The sequence below is a fragment of the Pelophylax lessonae genome, assembly GCF_965119305.1.
Source record: "Pelophylax lessonae genome assembly, chromosome: 3".
In the NCBI taxonomy this organism is placed as follows: Eukaryota; Metazoa; Chordata; class Amphibia; order Anura; family Ranidae; genus Pelophylax; species Pelophylax lessonae.
The window spans coordinates 331,165,479-331,178,626 of record NC_138770.1 but is presented as its reverse complement, the minus strand read 5'-3'; the positions used below and the strand labels follow the sequence as shown (position 1 = coordinate 331,178,626).

Here is a 13,148-nt window from a genome sequence, read left to right as displayed (position 1 = left end):
TTTTGATTTGACCTGGTTTACTAAGCTTGTCCCTGATTAAAGGCAAAGTTTTCCATACAAATGCCTTTCTGGTAGGGATGGTGCTGCATTTGTCCAATCCATCTGGGCTGAAAAAAGAAGCACTTGTGCCCCTGAATAGGCAATCCAGGGTGCCAAAAAAATGAATGGTGGGGTAACATATTTTGTTTTTAGTTCGGCACCTTGGTCATAGTACCCATTGCATGTTTTTTTTCACTCCTGCCTCCTGGGCTGGGCCTTTCGGCTGGGAAGTCATTGCATAGCACTTTGGCACAAAATTATTTACTCTTTACCCCATCCCCTTTTTATGTTTGTACGTTTTGCACTTTTTGCACAATATATAGTACTTTACTCACTACTGATCAGGACTGGCCCTGAAAGTCTTGGTGGAAGGGCACATGGCCTTATGGTCTCTCTTTGGGAATACCCAACATAGTAATTGGGTGGACCTTTCTCTAGGTTCTGCCTGGTATTGGGTAGGTAGACCATGAGTACCCCAGTCCCCATCAAGATTCTTGTATCTTGGGGGATCAGGAACAGAGTTTTTTGTCTTTGGAGGAGGACCATTTGTACTTCCTGTGCACTTTGTGTGTTCTTTACCTTTTGTGTGCTCACTTTTTTGCACTTGATGTTAGTTTTGAGTGAGAACACTGCACTGTTGAGCTTAAAAAAACTGTTTCACTTTATTTACTACATTTATTGAAAAGTCATATTGCAAAATTACCATTATGGCCTCATTCACACAGCTGTACAGGGACTGTACAGTATGCAGAGCCTGCATACTGACTTTCCTGGGACCCGCTGCTCCTGTGTTAAGCCACCATTGAGAATAAGAAAAGGCAGCTGTATGTCATTGTGCACCAGCGGTTGTATAAAGCACCTGCATACACACTGACATATACTTCAAAAGCAGAAACTGTGCGTTTGGAACAAACAACAGTGTGCATGAGGGAACTTAATGCAATGCCTGGTGCAGAACTGTGTACAGCCATCTTTTCCAATGCATCTCAATGGACAGCTGTACACAGTGACAGTAAGTCCTGGAAATGTCCATATGCAGGCTCTGCACACTGTGCGCCTCCTGTATGGCCATGTGCATGACACCTTATTTTGCTAAGTGAATGGTCTTCACTTTTGTAGTAAACCAACCCCTTCAGTTCAAATGTTGCTGTAGCTGCCAATTAAGGAACAAAATTACAAGCAAACATAAATATGCTGGTATTTTACCTTGATGAATTTAGTATAAACCAAATGGTGTAGACAAAAAGAACAGAGTTGAATACCTAATGTTAATAGCTTACCCGTGGTTTAGTATTTTGTTGGATTTCCACTTTTATCCTGCAATGCACTACATTCAGACACACATGACCTATCTAAAACAATAATCAGTTACTTAATTAATATTTAAAGCTTTTCCCTATATAGACATACACATCAATATGAATATATTTCCATATACTTGTATAGTATAAGAGCTTTAACATCATTTGCTAAAATGAGAGTTCAGACTTTAGCACATCTTCATTTTCCTATGGGATAAGCCATGCTAGAAATTAACAGGAAGGGTCAGACATCAGAAGGCATGTCTTTTCCTCTTGTGCTTCCAACCTGTAAAACAAAAAGTGTGTAATCAAACAAATGTATAATTATAATAAAAAATATATAAATTCTGAAATGTGCTCTTTTGAGAACAAAAAGAAAATGTAAACCATCAAGTTGTGGGCAACATATGTTGGAGAATCAATGCAGGAATTACACTGTACATCTTTCTATATACTTTGGCTGCAATTAATTTATGTTTTATTATTTTTACAACTGAAAAATAAAAATGTAAAATTTTTCAAACACTAAATATTAGAATCGTTTCCCTTGAGCTGTAAACATGTCATATGTAACACAGACAAATGTAGGGCAGATTGGATTAACAGATTTTTTTTTTTTTTTTTTAAATCCATTTGTCTTTTGCTAAATTGACAGAATTAGAACAGCTGAGGACTTTACTTGTCTGTAGAAATTTCAATTTCTTTAACAGACAGCTGTGTAGGGTTCGTTTTTGACAGTACATTGTGTCTGTTCACTGCATAAAGGAATTCATGATACTATAGCACTGATTCATAAATAGGCACATAGGCAGACATATATTGTTTAAAAAAACAAAATGTGCGAACAGGCAGGATTTTAATGCAGAAAAGACATGTGTCTCTTTTTAACTAAAGAGTTACTTACCTACCTGTCCACCCTTTTACAGTGAGCTAAACACGTGCAGCTGACAGAAGAAATGTGGCAATGCTGAAGCTGACTGCCCTTTGTGCATCAATGCATGTGCAGGAGTTATTTCACCCCCGCCTGGCCAATTCTTGGGTTTCCCAGGGGCCGGGGATCGAGCCCAAGAAGCCGGCCTCCAGAGAAAGCGAGGGGCTGGTGGGGAACTCCAGGATGCCGCATTGTTAAATCCAAGGTGAGTATACTTCCACTTGAACTGACCAATCACTCTTTTCTGTATACATTGCCTTATTATTTAACTGTTATGTTGTATTAACTCTTTGTGTACTAAAAAAAGAAACTGTTTTCAGGTGTAAAGTACAGGAAACTAGAAATACATACCACCACCAGCGGTCATCTCCCTGCCAGTATGCCCTAAAGTCATGTTGTTCTCATAAACAATGCTCTGTCACTTTCTGATAGTGTTGAAGCTTGCGTGCCCCTTCCTTTCCCATGCAAATTCCCATAGACTAGTGGAATAGCCTATCATAGTGATGAGCCAGGCAATATATGTGGATCATGGGAGACAGTATGAAAGCATATCCCTATAATTGTGATCCTCTCCTACCAGGTGGAATTTCATATGTCAGGTTCTTTTCTAAACCAATATAAGATAGGCGGAAAGTCTCTTTTCTATTGCCTAGCCAACTAACTAGCCCTAACTCTCCCTATATTGGGGCCACATTTAGCCACATTTAACTTTCCCTATCGACTTCCTCCCTAGTCCATCTCATTTTACCCCCCCCCCCCCTCTTTTTCTCTTTTTATTTTATCTCTTATCATTCTATTTCTAAACACTCTTGTCCCCAACGCTCCACGGTCTTTATCATATCCGAAGAGATGGGTCATTAAGCTTGCATGACTTACCCTCATATCATATTTTTCATATGTTTGAAACATGATGTATGTACTTAAACCTTGTTCTCGTGTAATGTCCTGCACATGAGTTTCACAAACAAATTTTTGGTAAAAGAAAGCTCTATACCTGAGAGTGATGATTGGCTATACCCTCAACCAGACACAGTTTGCTCCCAATAGGAGTGTCCAGAGGTACTAGTGACATCATCAACATCACCAGTTTGTTATGGATCTACTTATGCTCTATGTTCGAACAATTTTGGTTTTTCCTTTCTTGTATTATTTGTATTTACTATGATCCTAGCTCCTGTGTATCTACCCTTCTATTGTCAGAAAATGGATAATGTCCTGACTAAATGTTTGTAACTTTTATTTTCTGAAAATCCTTAATAAAAACACGGTAAAAGAAAGCATAAGGTTACCTGAAATGTTGGAGCGTTTCCAGTAAAATGGCAGGTACACTAAGAATGCTGCAGGTATATGCAAGATAAATTCAAGTGCTGGAACTTTCTACCATACAGCATTTTTTTTTTAATCAAGTAACATGTTTATTGAGGTTTACATTAATAATAGTATACATGACAATAGCTACATCAACTTATCAGAAAAAGCATATATGCAAATAGTTATTTGTGTGACTTATAGCAAGAAGATCTAATAACAGTCACATAAATCATGCTTTACAAGGTAGAACCTTAACAACTCAAACTGCTTGGAATGGCATATTAAACATCAAAGAGAATTATGGACTCTGTTAGAGCATGGACATGTACCCTCAGTGTACAACTGTGCAAGTAAAATAACATCAGTGTCGAAAACCAACTGGGAAGTCCAGTAGCCTGTTCCAATGTTACTATTGAGGTGAACAGGGGGGGAGTACGATAAAATGTAGTAAACCCAAAGGGAAGTTAGATTTGTAATAGTCATAGTAGTGTTAACTGTCTGTGTGTTTGTGTGTGTGCGGGGGGGATCTAAACATGACATGTCGAGCCAAGATTGCCCTATGTTCATAACTTTTTGGGGGGAATTTCTATGTTAATAGGTATTTTTTTCTTGTTTTAGGATGAAGTTCACTTTATCAACCCATTTCCGTCAGGTAGGGGGATGTGGGGAAAGCGAGTACTTGGCTATTAATTTTCTCGTAAGGTGCTATAAAAAAGGAGCTGTACAATTCTTTATTCAAAGCCCCAAGGAGGCATATCAAATGATCAAATAGGACTTGCTTAAGTCTGATTAATGAGAGTAACAACATCCTTCCAATATTTCACTATTTTGGGGCATTTCCATAGCATGTAAAACAAGTCTCCATTCTGTTACAATTGGGACATATTGGGGAATCTCAGGGGATCAGGCAAATCCCAGCCTGTAAAGTCCTAAAGTTGGGCAGCCATAAAATAAGTTTGCAAATTTGCCACTGCCATGCCTCTCTGATCCTTGGCAAATTGTAAGGTAGCGAGGTTAGTTCTAACTATGCTTTTTTTCCAAATTAATTCACGAAAATTAGGAGTCAATATGGGTAAACCATTTGTGGGGGATCCACACAGGAGACTTGTGTAAAATATAAAGTAATTGTGGGGCCCACATCACCTTGATCAAGTTGACTCGCACAGTCACTGACAATGGTAGTTTATACCAACTATTGCATTTTTGTTTAAAAGTATGCAGTATAGGTTTAAGATTTAGAGCCAAGTAATCGCGGGGATAAAAATAACACCCGGCTAACAATGACACCCAAATATCAGTAACAGCAAATTGTGAGGCTCCAGCTGGCAGTGGTTGGGAAAGGCAGTCCAGAGGAAAAAGGACAGACTTGTGGTAATGTATTGAGAATCCCAATTACAACCCAATTTTCTCAATAAGTTGCATTGCAGTCGTCAAAAAGCCTGTAGTATCGCTCAAATACAACAAGATGTCAGCATAGAGGCAGATCTTTTCTTCAAAAACCTCTCTCTTAAACCCAACTATATCAGTGAATAAATGTACCATGGCTGCCAGGGTCTTTAACGCAAGGCAAACAGCAGGGGCAACAAGATGCACCCGTGTCTGGTGCCTCACTTCAAAGGTCACTATTGATCCTAAGCCTTACCACTGGGTCCGTGTAAAGTAATTTCACCCACGCTGTAAATGTGGGACCAAGGGTAAATTTATTCAAGACTGCCCAGAGATAGTTCCACTCAATGCTCTCAAAACCTTTCACAGCAATTAGGGACATGATGGCTCTGTTCCTAGGGTTATCCACAGGGATCTGAAGGTTAAGAACAAGGTGTCTGATACTGAGGGCTGTGGATCTAAAGGGAATGAATCCTGACTGGTACACATCTACCAATTTCGGGATAACCTTCGCTCATCTAGTAGCCAAGATGCATGCCAGTAGTTTAACATGCATGTTCAATAGGGATATGTGCCTGTAGGAGTCTGGCTGAAGGCCATTTGTACCTGGCGATTAGCCATCTGCTTTTCAAAATACTTGCTGTGACTATAAAAAATATATCTAGAAGAACTTGTGGAAAGTAAGCAAAAAAACAATGTCAATTAGAAAAAAAGTCCATCAGAAAAAACAGTCCATAGATTAATTAAACCACAAATCCCTAATCCATGTTTGCTTGTTTGAATGCAAAAAGAGTAGTACATTCTGGGGCAAGGACATGTACAGTACCTATAATTTTTCCTCCTTTTAAGTGTTTATTTTCCTGGATTAAGAACATAAAGTACATTTCTGAGATATAGAACCAGACAGCAACGAGGCAATACTGAGATGGATAATAATTGACTTATTCTTTTGTTACATCAAGCAAAGCCTTCAGCCAAAAAATACCTACATAGAAATCTCCCAATGCAAACATGTCTTACCAATCCTTTCAGCAACTTCCTTAAACTTAACCTAAAATTGAACTCTGGGCAGATATAAATAGCTACAATTTAAACAAGTATTCTAAAAAATATATACATTAAATAGTTTAAACCAAAATGCATGTTTGTTTCCAGGGCATGGATAACGCAGCACAATGCTTACCTTAATCTACTTTCCCATAGTCCTTCCTTCCCACTGGTTCTGGCTCAGACAAGATGTTATCATATACAATTCAGAATCAGCTCAGACTATGCATTGTACATGATAATGTACAGTGGGAGTATCATTCCACACTCCAGCAGTGGAAAAAAGAGGAGCTATCATCCTGCTGTTGTATGATTGGCAATTGGGCTTAATCAGGCCATAAATGGTTTGACTTTTGGTCGGTTCAGGCGGGACTGGAAGAGACTGCAGATTGTACCCATGCTGATCCATCAGTCGGTTTGGGTACAACCTGCATGTCAGATTTTTACATGCAATTATATCCCTGTGTTCTCCTGGCAGGGATGGCTCTCTGTGCCACCCCCCCCCCCCGCTGGAAAAACACAATAGCTCCTTGGGAGGGATTCCCCCTCTTGGTCGCAGGAAAGAACATTATATTGTCTATGGCCTGCCTAAGTGTTATTCTGTATTATCTCATTCTTACAAAGTTACATAGTAGTTGAGGTTGAATAAAGACAATAGTCCATCCAATTCAACCTGTGTGGGTGTGTGTCTCTGGACAGGACAAACCATAAATCACTAATCAGTTGAAGGGGGGGGGGGGGGGATTCAATAATGTGGGAACTGCCTGGAGTAAGGCTTAAAAACTAGTATAAGCACCCAAATTTTATTTTATTTTAGTATTCTGTAAGCTTCTGCACAGCAGCAAGGCTTTTTTTGCTGCTGGAAATTGGTGAAACTCTGTTCTGCCACCTCCGGCAGCCCTGTTCTTTCCAGCCTGTCACTAGCCACAGAAAGGCATAGAGAAAGTTTTTGAACAACTCACTTCCTCTGTTGGCTTCTGTATGCCATTGCAGGGCACCTAGGACATGTGCAAGGAAGGACACATGTTGGCTCCCGATGCTGCAACTGCCCATTTTTTTTTTTTTTTATCTGGTATTCGGGGAACCTGGTTCTGTGCCCACCCCCATCTGTCAGAGCTCTGTAGCACTGAGCCGAGTAAAGTACTCTGAAATTCCTCCTTAGCTCTGTGCTACTCAGGTGGAGGTGGAGACTGCACTGTGTAAAGAGAAAAAAAAACAGTCCTGGCTGCATCGCCTGTAAAGGTTTTGTGAAGATGTGTAAAGTGGACGGAGGGAAGAGGAGGTTTTCAGAGAGGCAGCTGTGAGTAGGTTGGAAGTTTGTAGCCCAGAGATCCTTAGGTGTCAATTGAGGGCAGAGGGATTGGTGAGGTGAGAGCTGTGACTGCAAAGAGGGGGGTGGCTATGCAGAGAGACAGCTATGGGGAGGTTACAGGTGCTGTGCATAGGTGAAAGCTGGGGGAGGGGCAGGTTTTAAAAAGGTAGGAAGAGGGGGGAAGAAGGAATTTGTGTAGAGGTGAGAACTGTGGAGGGAAGGGGGAGTTGTGCAGAGAGGCAGCTGTGGGAGGTTGGGGTGTTGTGCAGAGGTGAGAGCTGTGTGAGTAGGGGGGAGATAGGCAGGTTGTGTAGAGGTGATAGGTGGTGTAGATGTGAAAGATGGGCGATTAAAGAGGTTAGAACTGTGGATTGGGGTGAGCTGTATATGGGGGTGCAGGAGCAAAATGTGGAGGGGCAGAGATAAACTGTAGTTGGGGGTGAAGGTATTGATGGATGATGTAGAGGTGAGTTGTTGACAGGGGACGCTAAATAAAGTGAATTGTGCACAGGGGTGCAGAGTTGACCTGTGGATGGTGAAAGAAGAGGTGAGCTGTGGTTGGGAGATGAAGGGGAGTGCTGTCACGGCTGTGGGTGGAGGTAGAAGAAGTAAGCTGTGCAACATGGGAAGAAAAAGTGAGCTGTTGATGGGGGAAGCTCTGCAACTCTGTGTGGACAAGAGTTGCAGATGTGAGCTGTGAATGGGGGGGGGGGGGGGCTAGGGGTAAGCAAAGAGGTATGCAAAGGTTTAGACACACTCCTAAACCCTGTGGATAGCCTTCACAGAAGAGTTGAAGCTGTTATAGCTGCAAAAGGTGGGCCAACTCAATATTGAACCCTACAGACTAAGACTGGGATGCCATTAAAATTCATGTGTGTGTAAAGGCAGGTGTCCCAAAACTTTTGGTAATATAGTGTAGGTGAGTTGCTTTAGTGCATTTTGGTGCCATTCAAAATGAATAACGCAGCAATGCATACAATGTGCACTATGATAATTCAGCTTGAGGACATAAATGGGACCTAAGAGATTTGAAAATATTCACACAAAAATGTATAAAAAAAAAATCCCATTATCCAATCATGTAAAATGAAAATCTATGTTTATTTATTACATCTGCACATGATTAAATAAGGGAAGTGAATTTTTATTCATATTCATTTGCATCCAATCTAACTGACTTATAACATATACTTCTATTATGTATTTCCAGAAAAGCAAAATGGGAAGTACTGAAAATAAAAGAACTAACACTGGAATGGGGAAGATCAGCGCAGATAACACTTTTAAAAATATTTGCAATTCCCTACTCAACTGACTACATTTGGTCAGTGCTGAATCCTTCCATTGCTTCTAGGTAAAACTATAGATACAGCTAACAGCCAGGCATTGTATGGGCATCCCTGCTTGCCTGTATCTATGATTACATGTTTATCATAGGTATGATGATGCATAGGTGAGATTCACACTGCCGTGACGTTTGCATGACTTTGAAGCTGACATTCTGGCATGACTTGCATACGATTTCCTTAACAAAAGTCAATGCAAGTCATGCTGAAGTCAGATCCAAAATAGTGTACGAAGTTGGAACCTTTTTTTTAAGACTCAAGTTGCTCCTATTAGAACAGTTTCATTGCACTTAACGGGGTGTCACTTGTGATATGACATGTGCTCTCAAATGTCGCACCAGTGTGAACCGGTTCTTACTGGGGTTAGTTAGTAAAGAGGTGGAGAATATTTAATTAACAAACAATGTTAACAATGTTAACAAGTTGTTAAATACAAAAAAGCTATAATCATGCTTGGGGGAATTTAAGAATGGCCATACATTAGTCAGTTTTTTGCCTTCAGCCAGCAAGTTGATTGAAAAAAACGTATCCAATTCACCCCATCCACACATTCAATGTGGTTGAGAGAGTCCTCCCCACTGTGTCTCATATTCTGACAGCTAGGAGACTTACCCACCATCAGAATACACAGATTAGTGCCGCAGTCTAATGCCTGCTGCACTGACTGACCAAAAAAATACTGACAGGGCAGTTGAACAGAAGGCCATTGGTAGATTGACTTCTGTTTAATCACGGTGGCCACAAATTAATTAAAACTCAGCTGGTCCCTGATGAGCTGGTTGAATTTCAATCTATGTATGGCCAGTGGAGATGGGCTCGGGCGTGTCCGGGATCCCACCTGCCCGATCCTGCCAGGAAGCCAACACTGCACATGGCTAATCAGACAGTGAGACATTTCCTGATCTGTGCAGCTGAAAACTGGGAAATGTCTAACTGCCTGTAATTAGCCATGTGCAATGTCGGCTTTTTGGCAGGAACGGCCAAGTGGGATCTCGAACATGCCCAAGCCTATTCCTAATGGGCAGTTTAGGGAAACATTTTCTATTTTAGGGCTGTATATATATTTTTTTTCCTGGGGGGGGGGGGTTGTCAAGCCTTAAGTACCCAGGGGTCAACAAATAGCATGTCTGTCATGACAAACTGTCGTGTATACACAGAATATACAGCACCTCCAGCAGGCACATCTGTTAGTGAAGGAAATAGTAAACATGAAGTTAAACTTCAATTTCTGGTTTCTTTTTTTTTTTTTTTTAAAGAAACTTTATTAAAGTCAATGAACGGTACAAAGAGAAAGTCATAACATTGTACAACACATTTTAACATTTTTTCGGGGTCAAAAGCTGAGCAAAAGAAAGAGCTCAATTCTGACCCGGAAGAGCAATAAGGGTAACCATGTCAAATACAGAAATACAGAATATACTAGAACCCTAGTTGGATGGATCTTGATTAACTAGGAGGGATTGGTGCCTTGGGGGGGGAAGTTGTAACTGGGGGGGGACAGGGGAGGATTAGAGGTAAGGAGGTGGGGGGGGGGGACATGAAGAGGGGAGGAATGCCTGTGAGATATACGACTCAGATTTTGACACATTTCCTACAGTATTGATTTTCACTACCCAGTATCAGCATATACAAAAGTGTCCGCAGTCAGTGCAGAAACGGCATTTGTGGGTAGTGAGGCAAGGAAGTCCTGCCATTTGCTGGAGAAACGAGCAGAAGAGGATGAAGAGTCGGAGTCCATATTAAGCCGGTCTTTAGTCATAAGGCTTAGAAGCTCACGATGTACTTGTGAAACAGTAGGGCCCTCGTTTGCAATCCAATTGGCAAGGATAACCCTGCGGGCTATCAGTAAACAGGTTAGGATCCATGTCCGAGGGTGAGGTAGAGGACGGCTAGTCCATATTTGAAGACGTTTGTCCCAGTATCCAAAGACAAGTAACAGAGGGTCTTTAGGGAGCTGAAGGAGCGTGATTTGGTGGATGAACGCCAGCACCTGGTCCCAAAATGTAGATATAAATGAGCATGACCAAAATCTGTGGCGTAGTGATGGACGGGTAGTTTTGCAAAGGGGGCATAGACGCGCTGAGGGGGACTGTTCGTTTGACGTGAAAGGAATATAGGCTCTGTGCAGTATTTTCAGCTGCGTCTCCCTCCACGTTTCATTAGGTGTCAGTCGCACAGTGCATTTGTATCCTTGGAATAACTTCGTGACCAAATTCTCCATGGGAAAGTCCTTGGCCCAGTTGGCAGCCGATGACCCAGCGAGGTTTGAGGACGTAAGTTTCTGAAAGGGCTTGTATATGTCAGAGATGCTATAAGTGCCGGATAACAACAGAGGGTCCAGCAAGGGATCACTGAACCCTTTGGTAATCGAGGCACCCGATGAACGAAGAAAACTAAAGCACTGCATGATAGGAAAAACGTGCGAGGCCGGAAGGTGGTAATCATCCAGAATATCTTGAAGTGGTCGGGGCTTACCCGTAGCGTGGTTACAGAGATCAGAGAAGTTCGATAGGCCTTTTCGACGCCATAGAGCAAAGTAGTCCGAATGCAGTCCGGGAGTAAATGCAGGGTTGCCCTGTATAGGCAAGTGCTTGGACATGGAGGGGGGGAGCCTCAGAAGTTTCCTGGACTCCCTCCAAGCGATCACTGTGTCTCGCAGGAGAACATTGTGCTGCAGTTGAGAGGGCATAGACTTCCATTTAACATGGAGGAGGGCTGCCAGCGAGAAGGGAGCAGACATTTGCGATTCAAGTACAAAATTGGAGTAGAGAGAAGCCCTCGAGAGCCAGTCCAGGGAGATTCTGAGTAGGCATGACAGATTATATAATCTAATATTAGGAAGACTAGCTCCCCCCTCGCCCCTGGGAAGACAGAGTTTGCTGTAGGAGATGCGGGGCCTTTTGCCTCGCCACACAAATCTAGAAATACTGGAGGTCAGCGACTTGATATCTTTGTGTTTTAATAACAGAGGAAGCGTTTGTAGAGGGTATAAAAGTCGCGCAAAACTGACCATTTTCACCAGATGACATCTTCCCAGGAGCGAGAGAGGCAGATCCATCCAACTATCTAGTTCACGAGAGATCTTATGGAAAAGAGGGGGATAGTTCAGAATATAGACAGAAGAGGGGATTTTGCCTATTTTGATACCCAAGTACGTTATGTGGGATTGCGCCACGGTGAAGGGAGAAGAGGAGACCCATGCGGGTTTGGGTGCGTTGCCCAGGGGGAGGATTTCGCTTTTAGCGTAATTTATCCGCAGGCCCGAACATAGTTTAAAGTTATCAAAGATAGATATGATGGTGTGCATGTCCGAGGAGGGATTTCTGGTAAATATTAACACATCATCGGCGAAAAGGGATATTCGTAATTCGTGACTACCAATCAGGATACCATGGAGAGGCGCCTTGTCCAAAAGAAACCTGGACAATGGTTCCAGGGCCAGATTAAAGAGGAGAGGAGACAGGGGACATCCCTGTCTCGTGCCCTTGAATAAGCGGAACTCGTCGGTAAGGGACCCCGCTACCCACAACCTGGCCGCAGGAGAAGCATACATGGCCCCGACAACGTGAGTGAACGGCCCCGAGAAGCCAAAAGAAGTTAGAACCTTGGATAACCAGTCAAAACTCACGTTGTCAAAGGCCTTCTCCGCGTCCAGGGTGATGATAGCCAGATCCCCCCCCGAGGAAGCCGCGGCCTGGTCTAAAGCCAAGAGAACCTTACGGATATTAGAGGCAGCTGACCTCCCCTTGGTAAACCCCGACTGGGCTGGGTGTATCAAGGACGGCATGATGAGTGCCAGTCGGGATGCCAGTATTTTTGACAGGATTTTAACATCCAAGTTTAGCAAGGAAATGGGTCGGTAGGATCCTGGTTCCAGAGGATCCTTCCCTTTTTTCGCTAATAATTTTATTATGGCTTGGTTGCCAGTGGGAGGGTAGCAACCCCCATTCCACAAGGCTGAGTACACCTCTAGAAGTGTGGGGCCGATTATGTCTATGGCGTTTTTATAGAATTCCCCGGTGAGGCCGTCAGGGCCTGGGGCTTTGTTGGGGGCAAGGCTTTTTATCGTGTCATGGATCTCTTGAAGGGTCACTGGAGCGTTTAGTGTCTCTAGTTGTGACGGAGAAATTTTAGGAAGGGTGACATTGTCTAGGAAGAAACTGGCTTGTCGGTCGTCAAAAGGGTCTGGGGAATACAGAGAGGCATAAAAGTCTCTCATTGTTTTCTTCACCTCCGGGGGGGTGGATACAGTAATGCCTGATGAGCTACGGAGGGAAGCAATATGTGTGGGTTTGTAGGGAGTCCCGCAAAGTCTCGCCAAGAGCTTTCCTGCTTTGTTCCCATATTTATGCATCAGGGCCGAGAAACGAGCGCGTTTAATGTTTTCCAGGTTGTCTGCCCACGAGTCAAAGGCCTGCTTGGCTAAGGTCCATTCCTGCCGATATTCGGGGGAGTCTGCGGTCAGCAGCAGCCGT

At 42.7% G+C, this 13,148-nt stretch overlaps 1 protein-coding gene across 4 annotated transcripts in view; it reads right to left on the bottom strand.

Moving 5' to 3' along the window:
- Nucleotides 1-639: 639 nt before the first annotated feature.
- MLIP (muscular LMNA interacting protein) overlaps nucleotides 640-13,148 on the bottom strand; it is a 444,758-nt gene continuing 432,249 nt past the window's right edge. For all 4 annotated transcript variants that reach the window (XM_082250228.1, XM_082250229.1, XM_082250226.1 and 1 more), the window contains one exon: nucleotides 640-1,626. In XM_082250228.1, the coding sequence (XP_082106354.1) occupies nucleotides 1,585-1,626 (42 nt within the window). In that variant the 3' untranslated portion in view covers nucleotides 640-1,584. The remainder of the gene's footprint in view (nucleotides 1,627-13,148) is intronic.